We start from the raw sequence: 27,608 nt of genomic DNA on the forward strand, positions 1-27,608 counted from the left end.
GTTTCATAACCACTCCAGAAGGGCCATGTAGAAATTTAAGTTTGCATGAAACTTTTTTATTCTTAAAAAAAAAAAAGACAAACAAAACCCCAAGAAAAGAAATGTCCTAGTGCCAGAGTAGTCTTATCATATATAACAAAGCTATAGATTATACTCCCAACACCGTCTTAATTTGAATTTTCTTAACTGCATTAATTTGTTTTTTCTAAATATAGGTGTTTGTAGGTAGGACAGTGTTTTTTATTTTGTAGATGGTGGAATGATACCCATAGAAGATGGTTTTGGTGATGATATGCCAGTATCTAAAAATGGACCTCCTGATTTCAGCAATCTCTATGTGAGGACACATTTTCCAGAGACTTGGCTTTGGATCGACACTAAAACTAGGTATAAGATTAGAAGCAAATGGAAACTGATTTGCATTTGCCATTGTTATTTTGTAGGTTTTAGTAGCATTCTGCACTGATGCTGAAAAACACTAAACGATGTAGTAGTATTTATATTCTGCTACCACCTAGAGGCCTCAAGTGAGATTGGAGACCCAAAAAATGAGATGTGCAACTGCACAAAAGAGGACCATGCCTGACTGAGGGCCTAGGAGTTTCAATAGAACTAGATAAAAATCCCCAAGACAAAAGGAACTCTCTTGCTTTTACAGATGGGGAGATAATGAATAGGGAGACCCAGCCTTTTTCTCTACAGTACATAAGAAGATGGTGATTATGGTGTAATGTGATTCAGTGTAATTACCTTCAATTCATGTAATTTAAAATAATTTAAATTTTGTAAATAATTTTGCTCCCATCACAGTATTTCTAAATGATTAGAAAATGAAAAACAGATAATGAGCAGCTTTTCCTGCCAGGAATTTGGACTTAGTTTTTCATGCATTTTAAAAATACGTATCCACTTACTGATGTTGGTAAGTGGATAGTTTTGAAAGTCTGCTCTCCCCTTCTGCCATCAGATCTGACACAGAAACCACAATGGAAGTCATTGTACCTGATACCATCACATCCTGGGTTGCCAGTGCTTTTGTGATGTCTGAAAACAGCGGGCTTGGAGTGACAACTGCTCCAGTGGAGGTACTAAAGTGCTACACAGTTTGCCTTTGAGGCTGTAACACTGTAGGTTGTTACTGGCAGCTGTATTTTAGGTCTAACATCAGCCATCTCCTTATACTAATGAAGAGATTTAGAGGCCGTGTGTATTCAAACTGTAAAGAAAACGTCATCACTGAAGACCTATGTGATACTGTATCTGCCTTCCCTTCCTGCTCATATAAATCCACACAGATATTTGGATACTCGTTTCTGTTAGAGCAATTGTTTTGTTAGAGTACTTACAGGATGTGCCCACTTCAGAATCTTTGTATACAGGAAGGGGCAATGACTGCCTAGGACAGTGTTCCATGCTTTCTGCCCACAGCGTGTTCCATGAGCTGATAAGGCATACAGTGAGGTTTGCACAGACTAGCTGGGATGGCACAGGCACTTTGCTGCTCTGCTAACACTTACCCCAGGAGGGAGAATGGAAGAATTACTCAAAGACTAAATTGCTTTCATTTTTCTGTCAAAACCAGTCTTGGAGTAAACATGGGTGCAACCTGCTCTAGGTAAACCTGCTTTAGCAGGGTATTGGACTAGGTGCTATCCAGATATCCCTTCCAACCCAGCCATTCTGAGATTCTGTCATAGGTGCTAAATTTTGGATGCCTTTGCTTGAGGAGCAGAGTGGACACTGAGAGGTTGCCATGGGATGAGATGCTTCTTGCTGCCAAATTCCTGTCTCCTCAGGCTCTTTTTGTGCTTCCAAGTGTCCAAATAGTTTAGCAATTTAAGCTAAATTCAGCACTCCTCAGATTAGATCTCTAATCTGAGATTCCCAGTGCAGTACAGGTGCAGTTGTCCTAGGCTCACTCTGTGTTCAAGGAAATCTCTTGTTTAAAATAGGAATTAATTTTTCGAGTCTCATTTAGCTAGTCTTTTTTATACTATGAATAACCTTCTGAAAGTAGTTATCTCTCTCCATTCTCCAGTTAAGTACCTACATTTAGAAAGTTTGAGACTGCAGTACTGGATCACAGATTTCCATCTTGATGCCTGGACTAGCACAAACATAGCTTGGAGACAGCCATTTACCCACTTTAAGTTCTCATGCCCTCAAATTCTTGGGGAAGGGCAACTTTTGAGATCCAAACTGAGATCTAGATCCAGATTTTGTAGTTGGCTGCTATACCAGACACAGAACATGTGCTTTGAACATCCTGATTTAACTCCACCACAGAATTTGGAGCCTGATCTGGATTTTGAGGTTAAGTCTCCTTTGAGACTGGAATCATGATTCTTGTTTCTTTCACTTGGCTTGACAGAGATGGGAAAAAAAGAAAAATAGTTTTCTGGTTTAAACTGTGTGGAAATACACACTTGGCCTCTCATCCTCAAATCTGAGAAGGCCGCAAGTAGAACAGATGTTGAGATTATTATTTAGCTATAATCACCCACATGCACTGTTCAGTACGTCACCCTTGCTGGGATGTTTAGATTGAGCTTAGAGTTCCATATGGCCAAAACATGTTAATCAGTACCATACAGAGAGTCAAATAAAAGAAATACATGGAAAGTGTAATGGGGAAATAAATAAGAGACATGTGCATGCTTAATGTCATTTACTGCTTTGCATCTTGGGCTTTTCTGACTTCTACTATACAGAATGTTGATAATTTTACTCTGTTGTGTTTTATTGTAATATACTGGAATATTCCTGAGTGTAAAATTTTAGTTTTAAAGAAAAGTAAAACAAAAAAGACAAAGAAAATAGGTATATAGGGAAAACCCTGACTAGAAACTAATCAAAAAATCTCCATCAGAACTTCTCTAAAGTCTAATATCTAAAGAAGTTTTTGACACTGAGAGCTTTAGCAAACAAGCTTTCTTTAAAAAAAACCACATTGGAATAGATGCTAGCTAGAAAAGAAAAGCTGTGGGGTTTTTGGATCTGAAACTCAAAACACTTGGAAGAATTTCTTTAATGAAAACCAAATTAAAACCATTTTTAGTTGCCATTTCAGTAATAAAGGATTTCATGTCTCAGCCATTCTTACTGTACAGATGTTCATAAACAGTGAAATTTTGATCCCATTCGACTTGATGAGAGCTTACCACTGACTTCTTAGAGCCAAGATTTCTTCCAAAACCCTCTGTTCACAGATAAAAGTAACTGCTTGCTGGTGTATTTCTGCAGTTTTTTCTTTTAATTAAGAAAATATGTATTTTTAGAAATATGACTAAAGAACTTATGCCAAGGTTAATATTAAAAAATAAAAAATCATTCTAAGGTGTTATTGAATTATAAAATTTGGGAGAGTTAGTTATTTTGTATTCCAGCATGCATTTCTCTATTGACATAAAGACAGGGCAACTGACAGAGTCTTAATCATTCATTACCTATACACTCAAAACAATTCACATTTACCTTAATGCAATCTCAGGACAGATCACAACTTCCAAACTTGCCAGGTGAGACTCTTAGCCCTAATTCAGTTGCCTTTGTTGAGACCTTGCCCTGCAAAGCTGTCAGCAGCTCTCATCTGAATGGTGCCTCTGAGTTCCCACAAAGGTGCTAATGACCAGAAACCTCTTTGCCTTCTGTTTCAGCCCTGCAGTAATACCTTTAGTCAGCTGTAGACTACATACTCTATCATCTGAATTTAAAAGTGATTGGAAGATATGTTGTATAGTAATTTTCTTGCTAGTATCTGATTGTTGGGGCTCAGTGCTGATTTTGTTTTGCAGCTAGAAGCATTTCAACCTTTTTTCATTTTCCTGAACCTTCCATACTCCATCATCAGAGGAGAGCAGTTCATTTTGGAAGTGAACATCTTTAATTATTTGAAAGAAGAAGCTGAGGTAAAATAACAGTCTCTTTATCTTTGAATGTTACTAGATACTGCAGGGTTTTCATCAGTGGTAGAGACCAGGTCTTTCTTTTGTGAGAACTAGAGTATTTCCTTTAGTGGACAGACCATAAAGCTTTTTCTCTATACACAAAACAGGTGGCAGTTTATGAAAGCAGCTTTTCAAAATTAACACTTTGTATTGCAAATATTACTGTGTTTACAGGTTACTGTGATCCTGGATATGAATGATGCTTTTGAAATTATTCTAACGTCAAATGAAATAAATGCTACAGAAAATCGACAGTCTATATCTGTACCAAGTGAAGATGGCAAAACTGTTCAATTCCCAATCAAGCCGAAACAGCTGGGAGAGATTCCCATCAAAGTGACAGCAATATCATCTGCTGCTTCTGATGCTATCATTCAGAAAGTTTTAGTAAAGGTAAACAGTCTTCAGCTTGGCTTGTTCCTGAAGTAAATTGTTCCTTGAAATAGGCAACAAAGTGCAGCAAAAAGGCAAACCAATTTACTTGTCTGCCTCTTGCTCTGTGAGGTTGGTTTGGTGTCAGGTGGCTTTAGGTAGAAAACACGTATTTTAAAATAATTTCTCCTTTAAAATTCTTCAGATCCCCTTCCAGTGCCTTCACAGCCTCTCTGGGCAGCTTATTCTAGTGTTTTAACGCTGTCACAGTTTAAAAAATATTTCTTTATGTGTAAGAGGAAATCCCTTTATTTCCTGTGCATTGCCTCCTTTCTACTACTGGGCACCATTAAGAAGAGCCTGGCTCCATCTTGTTTATGCCCTCCCATCAGGTATTGATACACGTTGATGGGATCCCCCTGAGCCTTTTCTTCTCCAGATTGAACAGAGGCAGCTGTCTTAGCCTCTCCTTAGACTGCTTAAAACCACTTCCCTGTAGGGTTGTGAGCTGTTTTCAGGTAGAGCCACTTACTGCCCTTTCTGTTGAAGTTCAGTTGTTGTGCAGAAGAGAATAAGAGTCCAGTACACCATTTATTTTCTCTACTTCAAGGACAATTTTTCTCAAGGTATTTTGCATCCATGAGGAAATGAAACCTTTATGGACATGTACCTAACTTCAGTTTAAGTCTTTCTTGTATCCCTCAGTACAAGCTGTAGGACTGTAGAGAACATGAAAGGCATCACCTCCAGCCTTGCCTGTGCCTTGGCATGGAGCTCACTGGAATCAGAGATGCTCTCATTGACTTTGCAGGTGTATTTTTATAATTGCTACATGGGCTTGAAATGCAAATAGTGGAGGTGGGTCTTTATGAGAAAAACATCTCTGTGTCAGTTTGGCTGGGCCAGTAGCTCAGGTTCTTGATGTGTTAGCAAGCAGCCCAAAACACCTGACAGTGTTTTAGATCCTTCAGTACAGTAAGCACAGAACTTCTGTCCTAAAAGCGATAAACTGATTGAGATTACAATAATCCTGTCTTTATCTTGATAGGCTGAAGGATTGGAACAAACTTATTCTCAGACAGTTCTTTTGGATTTGACTGGGAATAAGCGACAATCAGTGTCAAAAGCTTTGGATTTCACTTTTCCTTCTGACGTTGTAAGTGACAGTGAGAGAGTGCAGATCACTGCTGTTGGTAAGAATTATCTTATTCTGTTTCCATCTTTAGGGAATGGCATTAATTTTTATTTAATTGCAGTATTAATAGGTTGAATCATTAGTTCAAAGGAATTTACCATCAGGCATTAGACTAAATTTCGGAAGACATTATGGATGGACTGTTTTATTCCTTTATTTAATTTATGATATTATGCTGTTTGTATGGTATTTTCAGAGTTGGAGAGTTGGATTTTAATCAGGGGAGGTCCTGCTAAGTTTGCTAGTATCCTGTTTTAATTCTACTATCTGCAGAATAAAACCTATAACCTGACTGATAATTGTTTCCTGTGACACTTGGGCTTTGATAACTGTAGGTGAATTTGAAATTACTCTGTGGTTGGAAAGGTCTGTAGGGATCTGGGTCAGTGGGCACAAAGTCAATGAGAAGAGTAGCTATTTTTTGTGCCTGATTAGTGGTGTTTAGAAGAAACATTCCTAATACATCGTATTTTCTCCCAGCATAGATTTCACTACCCTTTATGTGTGAGATATGCATTTATTTGCAGTAAGCTTTAATTAATTTTGATTAAATTTTATCTTTCAGGTGATTTACTTGGGCCTTCTATCAATGGTTTGTCATCATTGATTAAGATGCCTTATGGCTGCGGTGAACAGAATATGATCAACTTTGCTCCGAATGTTTATGTTTTGCAATACCTGACTAAAACCAGGCAACTGAGAGAGGATATTAGATCAAAAGCTGTATCATTTATGAGAAAAGGTCTGTATGTGTAAAAGAAAGATGGTAGATTTCTAAGAACTCTTACTAGTAGAAAGGTATCTGTGACTCTGCATTTAATGTTTGAAATATTGCTCTTCTGGTGAGATGAGAACTGGAAGAAAAGCCCACTTTTTCTTTCTTTTCCTCTTTTTTCTGGGCTGACAGAAGTAGACAGCAAATTTTTTGTTTACAAGGGCATGTTTGCTCACAAAAAAAACATGTTTTTTATATAATTGCTTTTTTTTTCAGATTTCCTAGATGGTGGTTATTTCTCATTTGATAAAACTACGTGTGAGCAAACATTTCTGACCACTGCCTGAGGCACAGAGGTTGAAAATTAGTCAGTGAGCAGAGTTAACTGTATTCATCCCATCTGTGTATCTGTCTTCGGTGATGCCACCCTGATCCTGACATGTCCTTGTAGAGCTCAAGGAGTGGCGTTTGCTCTGGTGGCTGACTTTGATTCCTCAGTGTTTTAGTCTTGCTCAGAAGTGAACTCTGCTGGAAATCAAAAGCTGGAACAGTGTAGTTGGGAACTGTTGTATATTTTAATCGGGAGATACTCCAGGGCATCACAAAATGTGGAGAACATAGTTGCTCTGTGCTTCTCTGTGCCTTTTGGATCAGACAGCATCCAACTGTGATGCACCACACTCACCACCTGTCAGTCTCCACGCTGAGAGCCTGGTTCACAGAGAGCAATGAGACCATCCCCATGTGAGCTACACCCCTACTAAGGCATTGTGATGACAATTTCAGTTTTTATTTACTCTCTGCAAGTATTTTTTGTTTGATTTTTTAACGTTGTTGACATTTCCCTTGGAAAAGGCCCAGCTAAAAATAAATTTTCCTTTCATCAAGATTCCAGTTTTCTGTCAAAGCAGTTAAATGATTTTTTTTTTTAAACCCTTTTAAAATTTTTTAAAAATCCTTCCTCCTGGTTTAGTTGAAAAGTATGTTGGGAAGGAAGAGATTTTGTAAACAACTACTCTGAAGTTTGTAAGCAATCTATCACTCTTTTAAGCTTTAGCTTTAGTACCATAACTTTCTGAAGTTTTCCAATAGCCGATTTATTAAAGCTGTTTCAAAGCAAGTCAAAATTATAGGTTTAAATGTCACTTACATACCAAGTGTTGTGTTACTTAACTTCTTCCTGAGGCTTTGGATTGATGTACGTTTTTCAACACCATAATAGCCAAAACAGCAAGTCTGCTGAAATATTTGTAACCTTAATATAGAAAGGAACCACAATCTAAAAAATACTCTGATTTTTTTTGTTTGTTTTGGTTTGGTTTTGCTTTATTTTAACAATTTATTTCACTTGTTGCACTGACTTTAAAAAAGTGTAATCTTGAAGTTGAAATTTATCTTTAGTCTAAGATGTAATTTTTCTAAACTCAGTTTTTTAAAGGATTGTCATGAAGTTTAATTTAAAACAGACTTTTTCACATCATAATTCACCAAGTATTTGAAAAAGTGACTTCAGAATCTGTAGTAAATGTAATTAATTTTAAGGCTAAATGCTTGTGAGAGGAAGGGATCATATAGCCAGAAGAGACTGCTATATGGTCTTATAGGAGTTTTATTTACCTAGAACAAAGGCAAAACCAGAGAAAAGTTGCCTTTCAAACATATTTCTTTAATTGTGGTAATGACAGGTCCCATCTTTAAATCACTTCTTCTGAAATGAAAAAATTCCTGGTTGGTCTGAAAACTTTTTTATTAGACCCAGAAAAATAACAGGTTTGAGCAGTATTTCCAAGCTGTTTGAAATGTGAGACCCTTTAGTCTTTCACATATTTCTGAAGTCCTTTCCATCCTGATGCAGTCCTCTTTCAGTCTTGCTCAGTGAGCCTCCTACATCTCCTGGGTTCCAGCCAGTCCTCTGGGAGTACTAGTGTACATCTTCGTAATAGGATCCTTCTTTTCCTTGCCTTTCCACTTGTACATGTTGACATTTGAAGTATCATTTTTCATGTCTGATGGAGTGTCCGTTGGAATGAACGTGGTGGTTCACAGGCTCCAGGTCTCCCATTCTAGCGTTTTCTGCAGGCTTCCCCACGTTGGATATGCTCATGTTTAGAGACTTGCGTGACTGCAACAGGGTTGGCATTGAGACAAAAGCACACAGACTGTAGGAAATAGCTGAATGATCTCTCTGTCCTCCCTCTGGTTCTGATCTTTCTGGTTGCTCCCAATCTTAAATTCTGGGATAAATTTATCCCCTGTTTGCTCCTCAGCAGTCTTAGTTAAGCAGGCTGTTGGTCTTAGTTTAGTGCTTTTACACCACCAGGGAGGTGGTGATTATAATACTTATTGCTGGCCAGTTCTGCAAAGCAGCAGAAGACCTTGTTTTCAGGCCTTGCAGTCAGATATTTCTGAAGAGGAAGCAATCTATTTGTATATATACATAAATTTGTGCTCCTCATAGAACATTATTTTGATGCTTAAACTTTGACAGTGACTTTTATTTTCTTTGGTGACAAATGCCACTCATTCCTTCTTCTTTTTCCTTCCATTTAAGAGTGCTTTACTCAATATCATTAACTGAGGTGACAGGTGTGTCTGTATGGGAAAGATCCACCATTTTTAGTCATGTAATTAGCCACTGTAATGCTAAATATGTTACAACAACCCTATATTTAAGTGAAAATTTCAATTGCAAACTCTTCTAAAGAGTCAGAAGCTAAATTTGATGTTACTGAGATTACATGGGAGCATGCCCAAGTATACTGTAGCAGTTTAGATTCACATCTCTATATCTCTCTCTCTTCTGTTACAGAGAGACCATGACTAGGGTTTGATTTTACACCGAAACTGAGACTGAGGGACCAAACCATTTGTTCCTTAGTGATTAAGGCCATGATTCACTCACTGTGACTATCTGTAGTCAGGATAGTATGTGATTAATCCTTTATCTGTGAAAGCAAGGAACATTTTACAGGGGAACAGTTGTAGCTGGATGCACCTCACGGGACGTATTCATAAATTCATTCATGTAGGACTTACTGATGTTGCCTGAGAGTTTTCTTTCTGCCTGTCTGATTCTGTATTGTGTCTATGTCTATCATGTTTTAGACTAATGAATATACTTTCCTAATTATAATAGCTAAAATAGCAAAGCCAAGGGAAAACATGAAGTGGGGGGGAAAGAAGAAAAGATGTCTTGTGAAATGCTATAAATAGATATCATTATTGTTCCAGATACACAACTGGCAGGCAAAATTTAATGGAAGAAAGGCTTTAGATATCAGAAGCTACAATAAGTAATTTTTAGCGTTAATGAACATTGATTTTGTACTGAAGTCAACTATTGAGTAAGGATGCTGCTGGTGGTTTTGAGCAGCTGGTGAGCCCTTGAAGCCCTTTTATAATGGATGTCCCGTAGTCAGGAGAAAGCTGTATTTGTTCTGGATACTGAAAAATCTTGGGATACATTTTAAATGCTTGCTTCTCAGGATTTCAGGATCTTCAGGTCTTTTGGCATTTTTCACTCATTTCAGAACAACCTTTTCCAGCATGCTTTTTCTGATAGCTTGTCATTTGATTGGCAAAAGCCAGCTGCTGAAAGGGCCTAGTTTTCAGCAACACGTGTAGCCTTGCCCTTCCAGTTGGAAAAGACGTTTTGCTGGAAAGATAGAGCATTTCTGTAGGTGTACAACTTCAGCTCCCCAGAATGATGAAGCACTGAACTCTAACTGCTACTCTGCTCTGCTCTCACTGGAACAACTGAGTATGTTGGGAGCATGTCTCTCTGCACCACTGTCATGATTGGGTGGCAGATGAAGAGCAGCAGGAGTTTATGGTTCTGCTTTTGTAGATGGATCCTTTGTGTTATTACTGCCCACTGTCTCATCATCTTCTACATGGCTTTGTGTGTTCCTGCATATTTGGGAATATTTTTAGGAAATACAAGCTTAAGTTCTACCCTTCTCTGCCTTAGAAAGTGCCTTGCTTCACATCAGCAGTTTGTGCTGGAAACTGCATGAGTGTTCAATACCAGTCTCTACTTTTCCACTTCAGGCTACCAAAGAGAGCTGCTTTTCCAGAGGGATGATGGCTCTTTTAGTGCCTTTGGAAATGAAGATCCCTCTGGGAGCACATGGTAAGTAGTTCTGCCAGAATCATTGTGGAATTTTAGCGTTTCAGATATTTTTCCTGTGTCTCAAAATTTTTTGTGAAGCTGGTAAAAATTTCCAGCCGTATTAGCCTTCTGCCTGGTTTTCATTAGGTGTTTAGGCCAACTCTAAAGTCTTTCTTGCTGGGTAACATACTGTCAAAGCCATTATTAGTGTAAAGCTTTTTAATTTTGCAAAAAAATGACTGATGTATTATTTTAACCAGGGGAATAGTTTGGTCTGAGAGTTTTTCTGTTGCTTTCCTGAAAGGAATGAAGGATAACAATTAAATTACTTATTCTTGCAGTTGACAGGAACCATTTAGGGCTATGTGATCATCACTGCTTCAAATAGATTTTCAGTTATCTCCATTCAGGAAGCTGAAGACTGACTGAGACATTTCCTAGGGGGTGAATAGAGTTAGCAGCGATAAAAATTTGTCCTACTTACCTCTCTCACATTTCCTTTTATTGAGACTGTAAAAACAGCTGAAAAAGTCTTTTCAGGGCTGAGCTTTGCTCCAAGAAGCATGGAGACCCTAGTCATGGAAACTAGATAGATAATGGAGACAAGTTCCAGCACTTTATTCAGCTAACTCATGTCAAGTTAGTTTAAATATGTATTTCAGTACATGGTTCTGACTTTAAATAGAACTATCCTCAGCCACTGACTGAAACACTGCTTCTGGAGTCACTGGGCATCTTTCATTGACATCAGAGGGGTTTGTCTTTGACTCAGTATGGATGAATTGGAAAATGAAGACAATTCATCTGTGCTAGCAACTCTAGTGCTAAAACAGTACAGTGACAGGTTACATGAATGCACATTTGGAAAGAAGGGAATCGAAGGATAACCTGAAATTATTAAAATAAAGCAACAAAGATTGTTTCAAGGCTATCATTACAGGGATAATGATGGTAATTAATATCACACTCATAACTGCATTGCTTTGTAAACTGTAATATTTGCCTAGCAGCAGAAGGCAGGAGAGCAACATTTGAATAAAGATATACATGTGCTGGCAGACTTGGATTTTTGACACATAGCAGCTGCAGAAGGGGTGATCTTTAGGAACAAGAGCATATCTTCATTTTTGGTGGATTAAACTTAGTCTACTTGCTTATCTGGGTGAGGCATATATTTTTCTCTGGGAGGTGTGTGTAGAACACCTTATGCTTTATGGTATTTTTACATCATCTTAAACTGTAATAAAGCTGTAATACCTGGCTAATTTTGTCATATTTGGTGAACCTTTTCCCCAAGGTTATCAGCTTTTGTATTAAGATGTTTCCTTCAAGCTCGTCCGTTCATAGATATTGATGAAGATGTGCTCATGGATACAGCTAAATGGATTGTCCGTCATCAGAAATTAAATGGAGAGTTTCATGAGCCTGGGAAAGTGTTACACAGTGATCTTCAAGGAGGCACCAATAATCCAATTACTCTCACAGCTTACATCATGTCATCCCTCCTAGGGTTCCCAGATAAACAGGTATTGGAATTCATAAATATAATTCATAATTACAGGAAAAATTCATAAATTGTTGTAGTACCTAGCAAACACTTGGTAGTTTAAAGACATAGAGGGATAAGTGAACAGAGACAAAATGTAACCTTACTTTGTTAAACATCCCTTACCTACCCAAAGAGATGCAAAATTTTGCTGTTAAGCCCCTCAATTTTATGTGCCTTTGCAAAATCTAAAGGCAGTTATCAAGGCTTTTAGCAAGAATATTGCCATGGCTTTAGTCCAAGAACTTACAAAGATATTTATGGGGGGAACTAGTCTTAGAGACGTTAAGTCATTCCGGTTGATTTCATTGAAATTACTTATGTTCATAAAAGGTGGTGCCAGATCAAAAAGCTTACCTTTGAGGTTTGTGTCTGTGACTCTGAAAGAGATTTTTCAGTATTTCTTGGTGGTTGTTTGGTGCTAGTAATTTTTCTGTTTCTGTACAAATTTTTCTTTTACATTTAAGTATTTCAATATATATTTTATTCACATTCTTCAACGTGATCTTCATTTCCAGCATGCTTATGCCATCAAGACTGCTACAAACTTTCTAGAAGATAAATTAGAAGAAGGTATTTCAGATAATTACACTTTGGCACTTGTGACGTGTGCATTGTCCTGGGCAAAAAGTACAAAAGCGAAAGAAGCACTGAATATGCTGAACGAGAGAGCAGAACACCAAGGTATTGCACAACTATCTTACACAGTTCTATAGATGGATTTTTGTCAAATTTAAAAATACCTATCATATATTGACAGCTGCCTATAGAATTCAAGTCTGTTTTGAGTTTGATATAGAGAATAAGCTAAGAAGTTCCAAGACAGCTGTAATGAAAAGTGTCCATAAATGAATGACAACTCACAACAAAGCTTTCAGTCTCAGTTACCATGTTCCTGGTATGAGAACCATGATGCTGTTGAAGAACATGACTTGTCAGTTTTCCTGTGTTATTATGCACACTTGTAAGATCAACCTGGTTAAAGAGAGATACTTGGATGAAATTAGCTATTCCGAAGTGGTTGGGAGAGATCAGGAGGGTATTGGGGGACAATTAGTTAAAATCAGTATTGAAATGGAGGTAAGGCATTGAACTTTCTGTAAGGCAGTACAGAGGTCTGTTGCACTTTCTCTGGGCACCCACCATCTCATTCTTTTTAACCTCTTTCAAGTTTAGCACAGCTGAATTTATTTTCCTAGTTTTGGGGAAGAATAGACTATATTGAGTATAAGAAATGAAAATTTTTGGCTCATAGTAGTAACTCACCTCTTGAAAAATTTGAAGGAATTAATGTTGTAGCCTGGTAACGGAGCCTCTTGAACGTCCCTCTGCGTTTACTGAGTTAGACCTTTTAGACAGTCACTTTTGGGAAGGGAAGAAGTCACTCTTTTGGGAAGGCTTCACTCAAGAACGAGTCTAGTGAGCAGCTCTGCTGCCTGAGGTGCCTTCTCTGGTCCTGAAGAGAAAGGAGCACTCAAACAGCAAGGTGGGGTTTTCGCTAGGGCTCCTTTATGTGAGTACTTTAGGCTGATAATGAAAGGATCAATGTAAAGTTCACTGAAATCAGTGGGAGTGACTATTTGGACTCCATCTTTTTTTGTATATAGATTCAGGCACTGCTGAGGAAGTGCTTAAGTCAGTCCTTTATGGGATACAGGCCTAAACATTAACACAATTTCATGCAACCTTGCTAGATCTTATATGTAAGCATTACTGAAGAGGACTCCCCTAAGTCTTTTGCAGAAATCCTAAGACTTCAGTCTGTGAATCTGAGGTTATTATTGGTTCTTTTTGCAGGTGAATTTCGTTTCTGGATAACACCTGCTTCTGAAATTTCTGACTCATGGCAGTCACGGTCCATTGATATTGAACTTGCAGCATATGCTCTGCTCTCTCACTTTCATCAAGACAGATTAGCAGAGGGGATCCCTATTATGAAATGGTTAAGTCATCAAAGAAATCACCTTGGGGGATTTTCATCTACTCAGGTAATATCTTACCGTAGGGGGCTTTGTTATACTTTCCTAAACAAGCAATGCATATTAAAAGAAAAAAAAAAGGAAAGGAAAGAAGGGACTATTTTTTACATAATAATTACTGAATTTTGTTTTGCTGTAACAGCCTTGGTTATGTACAAGCTTGCATTCTTTGTGATACTGGAATCTTAAACCTGGACTGCCAGTTTTAGTACTTTTGGCAAGTCTAAGAAAAAGACAAAGGGAGACCTTGTTATGTAAAATATTAATAATAAAACATCTTAAATTAAGAAGCAGTGATACCCATAGAAAAGTATTCAAACATATTTTCCAAATAATATAATAAATATCCATGCTTACTTTCTTTCCAAGGAGAGAAACCTCTTTCTATTTTTCCATATGCAGGTCCTCAAACTCCTGAAACTAAGCCTTTAACTAAGGGGAGTAGGTTTTAGAGAAACAACCTAGCCTAGTGCCTCTGTTGGCAGTTGGTCTTAACTCAGTAATTTACTTTGTCCTCATTATTGTGCAGATTTTTGATGGACCGTGAAATTTGGAAGATCTTCATTATCTCCAAGAGGTTTCCATGTTATTGAAGCCACATCTTGTAAGCGATGCTGGCATCCAAAAGAATTAGATAGTACTTTGGATTGCATTAGTTTAAACTAGCTTTTAAATTAGCTACAAATGCTGGTCACAGTGAAATGTCACATTTCATCACTCTGCTTAGTACCAAACTGTACAGGCTATCCTTCATTATTTTCAAAAATTTGTTGGTATTAATCTGAGAGAAATGAATTCTACTAAGTAAAATGCAATTTAAGAACTAACCTGGTTTCCCTGAGGTATTAGGATTTTCCTCATGTGTTAATTCTTTCTTACTATTTGAAGAGGTTGTTCGAGGCACTGAATGAGTTGAAAAAGCTTTTCTCTCTTCTCTGGAAACCTTCTTTTTCCTGGAGAGTTTGCAAATTCAGCAATGTACCATTTACCTCTGAGGCTGAAATTAAGAATTTAATTTAATCCTTTTGTTCTTCCACACTCTAAACTGTTTTGATTTCAAAATTACTCTAGTGTCTCACTAGATACTTTTTTAAATTCGTAGAAATGACCCCATAGTTTTTGTCAACTTCTAAGATTACTTTAAAAAATATTCTTCCATGAATTTAGTACATTAGAAACTTAATATATTGTTAAACAATAAGGAGGAAAGTAATCAGTTGCATGTGTGATGCTTTGTAAGTTAGAATATGATAATTCACTAGAATTTGTTTACGTGATATATCTTACTATGAATTTGTAATCAGTATATTTTGCTTTATAATACCTTTAATGTTTGGACACAAATGTACATATTTCATATATATAGAGGAATACAATTAATACAAAAAATAGCACATACATGACTGTAGATTTAAATGATAGGGAGAAGTAACAAATTCTGCAAAGCCTGTGTTGCTGGGCAAGAGAGGCCTCTGAGTCTGACTTGAAACCATATTCCCTAACTTTTCAGGTTGTGTATTGTCATGCTGAGCTGTGCACCTCAGCTGTGAGTGTTGCCTGGTGAAGAGCATTAGGTGTGCCTTCTGCTTTAGAGCAGCCAAGGAGAATATTTATCTTCTCTGTAGGTAGTTTGTAGCCCTCCTGATTTCCAGGTGTGTTTCTGAGAGTCATTTGAGTCTAAGATGTGGAAGAGCTCTAAAGTCACCTTCAGCAATGGCAGATAACATTTCTAGATATCTCGAACTCTCTCTGAATTTAGTGCAAGAAATATAAATGCAAAAAATATAATTGTAAAGACTTGGGAAAAGTGCTTCAAGGTATTCCTTGGTTTCTGAAACTTAGGTATATTTCTGCTTTTGAATGATTAAAAACATATTCTCCAACAAGATCTTATAGCTTCCTAGATCTATAATATAGATCAGAGATATATTCTTGTTTGTTTTTTTGTTCACTATTGGTGTAGTGTGTAATTCTGACTGTTGTGTCTATCAGCTTGTCAAGTCTTCCAGATACCTTGCACAAGAGGAAAACTTTCTTAGCTGGCTCGTATTTCATATCATATCAGAGCAGCTAACTTCTCATCCTGTGTTGCCATCTCCCTTCTGTACTGGGACCTTCATTCCACAGGAATCCCAACAGAGATGTGGAGATGGCTGCATGAATACTCCAGCATAATCAACAAATGGATTGATGCAGGGATCACGAGCTCCCCAAGGCATGACCTTTACACTGCACAGGCTTCTTCTATTTAATACCGAAGGATTTGTTTCTCTTGACAGGACACAGTGGTGGCTCTGCAAGCCTTGAGTCTATTTGCAGCTCTCACTACTGCAGGCAAAACAGAAATGGATATAAGAGTGACAGCACCTTCTTTGGAAATACCAGAAACATTTTCAATTGATACTCGAAACCGTTTTCTGCTCCAGAGCAAGGAGGTACTATAGAAAATGAATACTTTTGTAAAGTCTGCTGACTGAAAGTACTTTGAAAATACTGGTTTACTCATCTTTCTTTCAGATTGCCCCTGCACAATCAATGACACTTACAGTGTCAGCAGAAGGAATGGGATTTGCTGTCTTTCAGGTATGGAATGCAGTTATTCTTGCTAAAGGTATGCTCTCTTTAAGGAAAGTATAGTTTGGAAGCTTTATAAAACATGTTACTAGGAACAATCTCCTGAAATATCTTAAATCAGTACCAAAGCACTTTACTAATTGAGGAATTCTGTGAACTAAATATTGTGAATGGACGTATTCATGTGATTGTTTCTGACTGATGGCCTGGCCTTTTAAGTACTGCTGGCTGACTGACAGTTTTGGGACACTTCCATGGGTCGGGGCCATTAAAACATCTTTACTTATATTTAAACAAATTAAACTGAGATCAGTGCATACTGTATTTAGAATTAACAAACCATAAATAGACTTTTCAGCTGCCTACTCTTCTTTCATATCAGAGATTAGGTTTTTAAGAAATTTCCCCTCTAAGATTTTCCCTTATTTATGAGAAATACCATATCAGAAGAAGACAGTATTGGATCCATCTTGATATGGCGACTAGCAGGTTTCGCTTTTCTGCTGCCCCGTCCGTGATAATGGGTTAGAACCACACGGGTGAAAGAGAAGGCCTTTGAAAAGCTACAAATAATGCAGAAATATTAATCTCTGAGCATGAGAGACTCATTTTATTGGAAGTGTATAAACTCATAATTGCAACTGTATTGCAAAACCAGGCAGAATTCCTACTAGACTCCTTCTAGTCATACTTGGGAAAACTGAACTAAGGCTACCTTTAATCTTCTCAAAGTTTTATGCCAGGTCAGATTCCATCTCAAGTTCCTTCCAACCTGACCTTCACTTTAGTGTTCTTATGCATGTGGGAAACAAAAAAGTCTGGTGATGGTTGGTAAATATGCTTTGGGATAAAAGACCTTTTCAAAGAAACCTTCACGGCTGCCTATCATCAGTGATACACCTCATTCATTCACCACCAGTCTGCAAAACCCACAGGGCGGTAAATCATGACCCGTGTTTATTAATTCCCAGAAGTACAAACAAAGTTTACAGCAAAGTTGAAAAGTTTCAGGGGATAATTTAGCTTCAGTCTTGCAGGCCAAGATAGGACTGAACATCTCAGCAGGACTGCGTTCACATGTCTGTGGTTTCAGTGTGTGTGTGTGTTTGTATGGAATGTAACAAAGGGGGGCTCCAGAACAGTTAAGAGTACTTAATCTTAAGTCATTATTGAGAAATGCTCCCTGATATTAAGTCAACTAATTTGTCAGACGAACTGACCAAAAACTTTTCAGCAAATTGTTTCTTGCTGGAAGACACTGATTTGTTGAAATGAATATCTTTTATGGAAACACATTGGTTCCAGTTATGTTATTGCCAGCCAGAAAATTTAAAATTCAAACCAGCATGCCTGGTGAAGACTGAGCAGAAGTCTTCCACCTTGAATAGTCAGTAGCTGACTGTGGTGGGAGGACTCCCTGGGGGTGTATAGCACCATGGTTTAAGTTCCTGGTTTGTTATATGAACATGGAAATGTGCTCCTGAATAACTGGTGTTCAGGAACCAAGGCGCAGATTACCTTCTTAATTTAGGTCACTGTGCTGTTACCTCTTTTCCTCAAGCTTTGAGTCAGAGATGCTGTGACTTGATTCAAAATATTGTGCTTAACACCCCTGAGTAGCTCCTCCAAAACCTTATCTTTGCTGAGATCAGTTCTTTCCTTCTGCTTTCTTTAGCAGGTTGGTATTCTAAAAAAAAGAACACTGAGGCCATTGAATGAGAATTCTCTTTTTCCCAAACACAAGCTATATCTGTGTCGAATTTAATAGATCAGATAGCATATGACATTGCAATCACAGGATAGGGCAAGAGGCAATAATTAGGGCATTATAAATATGTCATATTTTTTGAAGCGTAGTGCAGTTAATATTGTCAGCAACTGTTATGAGTATCACTCATACAGAAGACTAGCTTTTAGTTTCTCTTCTTAGGCCTCTCAGCAGAACTGGCTGCAGCATGACAAGACTGGACCAGTTTTGCCTTTAGGTTCAGCAGTTGCTCTTTAAAGAGTTAAGAAATGCAGTTGCTCATTTTGTTGATTTAATGTTAGTTTCTCTATAACTGCCTTCTGTCCCCAAAGTAAGGGTGTATAAAGAAGAAGGCTTTAATTAAACTCTTCATTGTGAAAACCTTTTCCTTCATTGTCATGAGAAATCAGGAAAGGAAAGTCAGACCGTAACAGCGATAACTTATTCCTGTTCAGTATGTGGCTTCAGACATCCTACATTGGCAGTAAATTCCCATTCATTAGCTTTTTCTGGCAAAAGTTAAAACAGCTTTGTTTCTATGATGACAGATAGTTGAGGCGCTGCCAGCTTGTCTTTACCAAACTTTTTGCGTGCCTTTAACTGGCAGGCTTTCTAGATTGGCTTCATCCTTGGTACTGACTTCTCCTGTGGAGCAGTTGTACATGATAAATCTTCACCATTGCACCATGGTTGTCCTGAATGCCTGTACAGAATTGGCTCTGTACTCACACAGCATGCTAAATTCAGCAGTGTGGGCAGGGTAACAGGAATTGTGTGTGTAGATTGAAAAAAAGAACATAACTTTCATATCAAGGAGTGAGAGACAGCAGCAAAAGCAAAAATCAGAAATTAAAGACTCCTCTGTTTGCAAAGACCTGCTTGCCTATAACTGATTTGGTAACCTATAACTTGGACAACCACCTGTCATAGTTTTAAATTTGGACTGACAGTTCCATTTGTTGGCTGAAACTGTTGTAGAAGGACTGTAATTTTTCAAAAGCACTCTTCATTCCCTTTTTTTTTTAAGTGAAACAAAATGCATTTTGGGGTCTTGCAAGGGGAGTTATTTGAGCTGCTTTCAGCTTATTTTTCTACCAAAATCAAGGAATTAAAAATCACCCTACTATGTGTTTTATATGGATGACCGAGGGAAAAAGATAATGATTGTTGTCATGGCAGTCCAGTGCAGTTCCCACTGACTGGAAAAGGGGAAATATAACACCCATTTTTTAAACAGGAAAAAACTGTGGAACTGCAGGCCAGTTGGTCTTGCTTTGGTGCCTGGCAAGAAGATCATGGAGCAGATTCTCCTGAAAACTATGCTAAGGCACATTGGAAATAAGGCAGTGATTGGTGACAAACAACATGGCTTTACTAAGGGCTAACTGTGCCTGACAAATTTTTAGGCCTTCTGTGACAGGTTGATAGCATGTGACAGGTTGATGTCTGAGCAACAGACATCATCTACCTGGACTTGTGCAAAGGACTTTACGCTATCTTGCACATCCTGATCTCTAAACTGGAGAAAAATGGATTTGATGGATGGACCACTCAGTAGATAAGGAATTGGTGCAAAATCATGGAAGTCATCATTCTGTACACCTTTACTATGTCTTTCTTCCACCTTACTTGTTTATGGCTGAATTTCCATCTATTTTACCACTTCTTAAATGGTGAACAGATCAAGTAGTACCAGCAAAGCCCATTATTATGTACATAAAAATTCTGGTTTTTTTTCAACTCTTAACAGTAAGTCTAGTCTTTACTACTGCAAATAAACTATCAGCAAACCTTATCACATCAGGTCGTTTATTGATATGTTTAGTACTGGTCACCAAGCACAGATTATTTTAGGACTTTGCTCCTTTCATGTATGAACATTTCTTCCCACCTTCTATTCTTGTCTTTTAACAGCACTTTATCCCTTGGCAGCTTCATTTCATTTCGTACCTTTGTTTAGTAAGCTTCCTAACCAGCTTCATGCCAGTGTAACATCCAGGTAGCTTATACTAGATAGAGCTGCATTATACATGTTTTTTTGTTTGATTCAGGTAGCTGGGGGGTTTATAGCAGCAGCCTAATCTCCAAGGTGTCATATTTACTCATTTGTCCACTAGTTTGACTCTTTATTATAGTTTTGACAGCATTTTTTGGTACAGATACTGAGTTTACTTGATATTCACAGCTTTTTAGACCTCCAGTACTGTTTTGAAAATTGCTGTCACATTTTTGATCCTCCAGTCTGGAACTAAGAGAGTTTTAAGGAAACACTGCAGTTAATGATTCAGCTGCTTTTTTATCTCATCAAGTTCAATTCTGTAGTCAGTACACGATATTCTGTCATGGCTGATACCATGAGAGTACTCATTGTTTGCTTAATTTCAGCTTCAGTTTTTCTGCTTTGGCTGTTGGCATTGGTAGTTTTATAGGATATAGAGATCTGTTTTAAGAATTTCTGGTTTTACCACTCTTCTGCCATTGTTTCAAACTTCTTATGCATGTCTACAGTAGAAAAACATTGGAAGCTCTTCAAACTGTGTCTTAACAAATAAGCTTGTTTTATATTAATGTTACTGTCCTGCACTGGACATCCTGTCACACTTCCTTACTAGTCTTGCTTAGCAGAGCTTCTTGCTAAGCAGAAATGGTGAGAGCTCCGTCCTTGAGGTAGACCAAATCTGTAGCTTTGTCTTTGTACGGATGAACCAAATGAAACTATTTAACTGCAAGAAAGCTGTGGTGTTCTGAGTTTGGACTAATGTGCTATTCCTCATCTGTTTTGAGTGTATCAATGCAGTGACATGAAGACTGAAGACATATTCTGTACATACGCTATGTATCTGCTCATGCTCTGCTTTTATGTACAGCCTGCCTCTTCTAACCCAGTCCCTGACCAACACCCTTTATTCATCCCAGTTCACACTGTCAGGAAGCAACTGCATACGTTATAAACCAGCTACTAGGGAGAAAATTGATGGTTGTCCTAGAGCTCCCTTGTGTTTGCCTCAGTTGTGTCCTCCTAATTGCATTGGTTCTGCTGCATTACGAAGTGTTCAGAAAGGATTTTTCTTTCTGAGAATTCCTATGGATCTCATGTATGCAGCTGTCAGATGTATGAGTCCGTGTGCAACTGTACAAGTCCATGTATCTTGTCACATGGGAACACTCCTCTGGTGTTATATTGTTAAAAACTTCGTGTTTTAACCACACTGGTTTACCTTACATATGTCATCTAATGTCTGTACTTGTAATCCGCAGCTCAATGTTATGTACAACACAAAACACACTGATCAGAGGCTCAGATATGTCCAAAAGCAAGAAGCCTTTGACTTGAATGTTGATGTAAAGGATGACAAAGATGATAAAAACCATTTGACCTTGAACGTGTGCACAAGGTAGGTAAATCAATTGGAGCATCTCATGGACATCTTTGTCTATACAACTTTTAGATTATTTTAAATGAACTAAATTATCCATTTGTTTGTCTGAATTTACTAAAATATAGGATGTAAATGTATCAATAAAGAGAATAAAAATTACTTTGTAAAAATGGCAATAGTTAAGAAGCAACTCGTAAGTCAATTTTTGCTGGCCAGGTGATTTTTTTTTTTTACTGGTAAGTGTAAAGATACTGGTGCCTTAAACATTAAGTATATGTGGAAAAGTCTGTGTGAAATATGACAAAAAACTCAGAGGCTTCTTTGGTACAAGTGCTTCCGAGCTATATGGAAGACTGTGCGTGGACTTGAAAATTGAACCAATGTCTTCCACATTCTGACTTATAGTAGCAAACCATGAAAATGGCCTATTACTCTTACCTTTCATGAAGAGAATCCTTTGCTTTTGATCCAGAATTAGATACTTGGCTCAGAACAATTTTGGGAGGAGTCAAAATCTGTATTTACATAATGGTAAATTCAACTGTGGATGTGCATTATTGTGCAAGTAACTTTGTGGTCTTTCATTTACCAGTAGTTATGAATTTGGTAATAGAATACAATGTAAGCATTATTGTAGGTTTGAAACAGGTTTTCCAGCCAGGCTAACTCTGTTCTTTCTGTTGAATAAGGGGGAGGAGGATGAGGGATGTGGGGCTGTGTGTGTGCATCTGGGACGTTTCTTGTTCGGTAATCACCTACTAAGAACTGAGCTGAGACTGCTTAAGTATCATCTCAGAGACCACAGAACAGCCACCAGATGTTACCTGAATAGAATTTGGATCAGATGAAAACAGGTGACATCGAACAGTCATATTGCATATTCCTAGGTCAGCCAGTCATTAAACCAAGTTGCTTCTTTGATGGCTTTGTGCCTCAATTTAACTTGCTTTATACATATATTTAAAAGGAATATATGAAGGTATTTGTCCTCTGACTGTTTCTTCAGTATGCATTTCCTCTTGTAGTTAAAGACCACTGCATATTTCATAGAAAACCCTATAGGACATTGTATCTCTCTATATATTTATGTTTTTTTATCTTCTATCTTTTATTATCTACAAGAATGTTGAAATGATTACATTCTTTGTATTTAAGGATTTCATCTGTTTGTGAATACTTCCTCTAGAAACACTGTTTTCTCCTTGTGATGTTATAATGGGTTCTTTGTAAATGCAAGATTTGCAAAATACTACCTGATCCAGCATGATTACTCTGGCATTCCTTTCATCCACACCCTCTTTTTGCTGTTTATTTAAACTTTGAACACCATATGTCTAGAACTTCTTTTATGCTCTGATTACCACAAGGGAACTGTGAACTAGAGATGGAGCCTGTAGGTGACACCATTGTACAAATAATCAGCTATAGAGAATGTCATTTCAGCACGGAGAATTGATTTAACCTGGGAAGTAGCCAGCAGGCATAAAGCCAGAGCTCTCTTTTTATCTGTCTGTGGTATCCAGTTCAGTGACACGGATGGTGGGCAGAGACACTAGAATACATGAGAGCTCTTGAAATAGAATGGGCTTGTTCTCTTTTAAAACTTTCTATGGAGCGTCGACAGCATTCTAAAGTCTAGCACAAACTCCTGACATGTAAAGGGCTTATATGCTGTGTCTGGAGTAAGTTTTTGAAGCAATCAGACTTTCCAAGACCTTTACTTCAAAAATACAGACAAGAAGTGCTCTGTCTCTCCAGGAAGGCTCTAGAATGATGACGATGCTCTAATTATAAAGTGTTCAAAGGATAGCAGGAAATCTAGTGACATTAAAAAAAACTTCCTCAAGAGACTATTTGGAACATTGTGATCCATCAGCTCTTATCATTGAAAGTGAACTGGTATAACTTCTAGTAAATCTGTTTCTATTCCTTAGTCTAAGACTTCATCTCTGGTTGCTTAACTTGATGGATCAGCCATCATCCTTTTCTACTTTTTTTCCCTATAAATTGTACCTAATATATGCCTTATTTATATTCCTGAATTAATTTAAAGTTGCTCTACTTATGATCTTTACAACATGATGTGGCTTTCTAATAGAGAAACCAAAGGAGGCAAATACAGAAAGATTGCTGAAATATCAACCAGTGAGTATGCATAGTCTAGCTGTGCATAGGCATCTAGCTGTGGATATACATAGTTAGATACTGGAGGCTGCAACTTCACAGTTTTTTAGTTTCTCTAATCTGTAGAATATCCACCTTCTTTCAACCAGCTTGATAGTGGTTGGCCGTGGTTGTCTCCACGGGGTATCACTTAAGACTGTGGAGCAGATGATGTCTCACTCAAATTGAAGTGGTTCTTAATTAGAGGAGCTAACTCACTGTCTGGGAAGCAAATACCTAGGGGGTGCCTATTCCTTTGCAGTCTTATTGCCTGCATACCTTTTCCAGACATGAGAAGCTGATCACTGATGTCTCTACTTACTCTCTTGTTTCTGCTTTCTGCCTACACTAGCTTGGTGTTGTTTTCTCCTCTTTACATCATCTCTGAAAGGGTCTTACCCGTATCTCATATTGCTGAAGAGCTGAAACATAAGATGCATCTGAAAACATGCTCAGTTTTCTTCAGGTACAAGCTTCAAGTCTTTCTTAGTGCTCATTCTTGCATGGTCAATTTTTTCCCTTTTTTAAGAGACCATGGAGTCGAAGAGACCCATGCCCAAGGCTACCTCTCTTCCTTGTTAAGACAACCAAATCCTCATAAGCGTATATCTAAGTCACTCCTTGACAGTATCAAGCTGGTTTGGTTGCCTGTTGGTATTTTAGTAGCACCCCACGCTGGCTAGACAACACGGGTATTTTACTCTCCTCTTATTGGTAATTATGCAGAAATAATTACATCCAGTTCCAATTCAGTTATTTGTTTTCAATAGCAGCTACTTTGGCACAGCACATCATCCAACAGATGGTTTCATTTGTTTCTAATCTTATGAGCCAACTGAAGTCAGCAGTTGTGCTGTGTTTCTTTCAAAGTTGTATCTGCATTGAATCAGCCATGCTGTCAGGCTGAACAGCATTACTTTGAAAGTAACTCTTCCCTCATTTTTTTTTATAAGCTATCCAACTCTACAGAGAAATAGTTTAATTACTTTCAGCTACTGTCAGGCTTTCAAAATGAGGATTGGAGACACTTCTATTTTAGTGTAACAATAATCATTTACCCTCCATGCTAAGGCAGGGGAAACTCTTCTGTCACCTACTTTATTTAAAGCAGTACCATCTTTTGCAGATATCACTTGTAGCAAGGAGCACCATAAAATTTTTCTACGTGTGTTGTGCACCATGGTAGGTAAGGCTTGCTCAATAGAGCAAACCTTTTTAGTCCAGCATCTGATTTTCACATTGGAAGAAGATGTAATAATAAACATTATTCAGGAAAAATAAACTTAACTTATTAAATCTTTTTTTCAAATCTGGGTTAATAACATAGCTACGCATTTTAAAACTGAAACTTTGAAAAATAATCTGATAATGACTTTGTTAATGGAACCATCAGTTGCTGTGAAGGAAATCTAAAAAGGTTTGGGAGACTTTTTTGTTGTATAGTTTCATCTCACCCTCCAAAATGAATAAAGGCAAAACAATGCATTCATAAGAGGAAATATGTGTATTTCAGTACAAGAATTCCAACAGCTTTTCTTAATTGCTTCTTTTGAAGCATGTGTAATTGCAATATTTCCTGTGTATTGTTGATGTAAACCTGCACTTATAGATGTCAAAAGAAAAATCCTCCTGTGTCAGTGTAGTCTCTCATATGACTCATGTACTGTAGTTTTGTCTGTGCTGAACCTGCTTTTGCATATGTGGTTGAAATTAACAGGCAAAATAATTGAGAAATGAAGTATTAGCTTGTTATAATTAGAAATTTTCTTGTCAGAGTTTTGTTCCATTTGTTTCCTAAGTATTCTTAAACATTATTACTTCTGTAGTTGAGATGTAAAGATCCAACACTGTCTTTGGAGAGTGGGCTACTGTATTTCTTCTAAAAGTTTCTTTGTCTCTGTGTTTTGAAAAGGTACTTTGGTTCAGGCACAGCTTCCCGTAGTGGTATGGTCCTCATGGAGGTTGGCTTACTCAGTGGTTTCTCTGTGTCACCAGATTTTGTTCCATTAGACAATACAGTTAAGAAGATGGAAAAAGACAATGGAAAAGTCAACCTATACTTAGACTCTGTAAGTTGAAAATAACAAAAAAATGTGTTTGTAGTGATGTTAATCTTGACTCAGGCATTGTTTGGCTTAAATTTGGAAAGACATTATGATTGTATTCTTTGAGGAAATCAACATCTGCTATTCACATTGAATTAATAGTTCCACTTTTTTTTAGTGAGACTAATTGGATAGGTACCATTCAGTTGTATTTGTAAGGGGTTTCTAAATTAAGTCTCTTAAAAATAATGTATAAGAAGGCAGACATTTCAAGAAGGCTGGAGTTTGACTGAGATGACTACAAATAAGATAAGCATCTTTATATGCATCCTGACTCCAAGTCTTTAGAAAAGGACTACTGCTGAGCTAAAAGTCCTTACCTCTTCCGTGAAACCACCACCAGGGTTCTCAGGATATTTCTCTCCTGTTTTTCTAGCTAAATGCAACACAGGTTTGTGTGGATATTCCGTCTACAAGAGACTTCAAAGTGGCAAATATCCAAGATGCTTCAGTGACTGTGGTGGATTACTATGAACCTAGTAAGTGTCAGACATTTCAAACAGGACTTAGTGATTCAGAAGTTTAAAATAAAGGTTTTTTTATGAAAATAGAATAAATTTTATTGAAGAGAAAGCCACATTAAACTGAAGTTGACTTATTTTCATTAAAGTTCATCCTTTTTGGACATTGACATGCCCAATTTCTTAACAAATAGTGTTTTCCCATATATATTTTTATTGTCCTAATGGGTTGGTTCCTCAGCTGGTGTGAGTTGTCATAACTTAGTTGTCAGCTGATATAAATTGGCTTCAGTTTGGCCCAGTGTGTTCCCAAAGTTACCAAAATGAAGCAGGAACTTCACTGTAGTTCACTTATCAAGTTAAAGATTCTCTCTCAAGTAGCTTTACCATCTGTTTCATGCTCAAACTAAGAATCCTTCACTGGAGAAAATGCCAGTGTTTTGGTTTCTATAGCTATCTAATAAAGATGTATGTTGGAAGAACAGTTTCAAAGTTTTTTGTTTGTCTGTTTGTTTGTTTTTTGTGTGTAGAGTGTGTGTTTTGGAGAAAGGGAAAGATGTATGAAATTCTTGGGTAAAATGAATAGCAAAGAAAGATTACAAACTGCTGCAGAAGATATTAGGTTTTCATTACACCAACCAGTTGGAACATTGTTAAGGATTTGGGCTTGTTTTGAGATAAGGCATAAAAAAGTTGTATAGGCAATTTTTTTCATGTTAGTTTGTTTTAGCACAATACAAAAGACAACCAAATATGCTATGAAGTGTGCTACTGTAGCTAGGTGAAGATTGCATTTATTCTATGTAGGCTGAAATGCTTGTTCAATCACAGAATTTTAAAGCAAAATGGGAAATTAGTGAATGTAACTACACAGTCCATTAAAGTAGAGCATGTTTTAAGGCCTGATGTGGCTTAAAGAATTACATCAAGTTTTTATTTGAAACAAACACATAACACTTAGCGTCCATGGCCAAAATTAAATTCCACATACTTCAGTTCCTAGGAGAAGCGCTCAGGACCTAATCGGTTAGAAAAACACCATTAGATAGGCTAATGAATATGTGTATTACAAAGTTACATATAAATGCACATGTGAAATATTTTTATTATATTTAAATAACTGTGGTCCATAAATTCTCAATTAATTAACTAATACAAATTTAAATATATTAATTAATATCTGTGAGAACAAAAACTTGCATGACATAATCAGTGCTGAAATAGAAAGCTTTGACTTCAAGGAAGTTATTTATTTCAAATATTATTTTACAAGATACCATTCTTATTACTATATAGCATAGACATATTATTGG

At 37.3% G+C, this 27,608-nt stretch overlaps 1 protein-coding gene across 1 annotated transcript in view; it reads left to right on the forward strand.

Moving 5' to 3' along the window:
- The window catches only part of CD109 (CD109 molecule), a 74,341-nt gene that overhangs the window by 39,664 nt on the left and 7,069 nt on the right, over positions 1 to 27,608 (forward strand). The window contains 15 exon segments of the mRNA XM_051778006.1: positions 252 to 387; positions 968 to 1,085; positions 3,795 to 3,908; positions 4,122 to 4,340; positions 5,368 to 5,512; positions 6,080 to 6,256; positions 10,280 to 10,361; positions 11,638 to 11,866; positions 12,405 to 12,570; positions 13,684 to 13,874; positions 16,145 to 16,300; positions 16,383 to 16,448; positions 21,445 to 21,581; positions 25,642 to 25,798; positions 26,211 to 26,313. Of these exon segments, the coding sequence (XP_051633966.1) occupies positions 252 to 387; positions 968 to 1,085; positions 3,795 to 3,908; positions 4,122 to 4,340; positions 5,368 to 5,512; positions 6,080 to 6,256; positions 10,280 to 10,361; positions 11,638 to 11,866; positions 12,405 to 12,570; positions 13,684 to 13,874; positions 16,145 to 16,300; positions 16,383 to 16,448; positions 21,445 to 21,581; positions 25,642 to 25,798; positions 26,211 to 26,313 (2,196 nt within the window).

The sequence above is a fragment of the Manacus candei genome, unplaced genomic scaffold, assembly GCF_025592945.1.
Source record: "Manacus candei isolate 608988 ecotype Guabito, Panama unplaced genomic scaffold, ASM2559294v1 h1tg000011l, whole genome shotgun sequence".
Taxonomy (NCBI): domain Eukaryota; kingdom Metazoa; phylum Chordata; class Aves; order Passeriformes; family Pipridae; genus Manacus; species Manacus candei.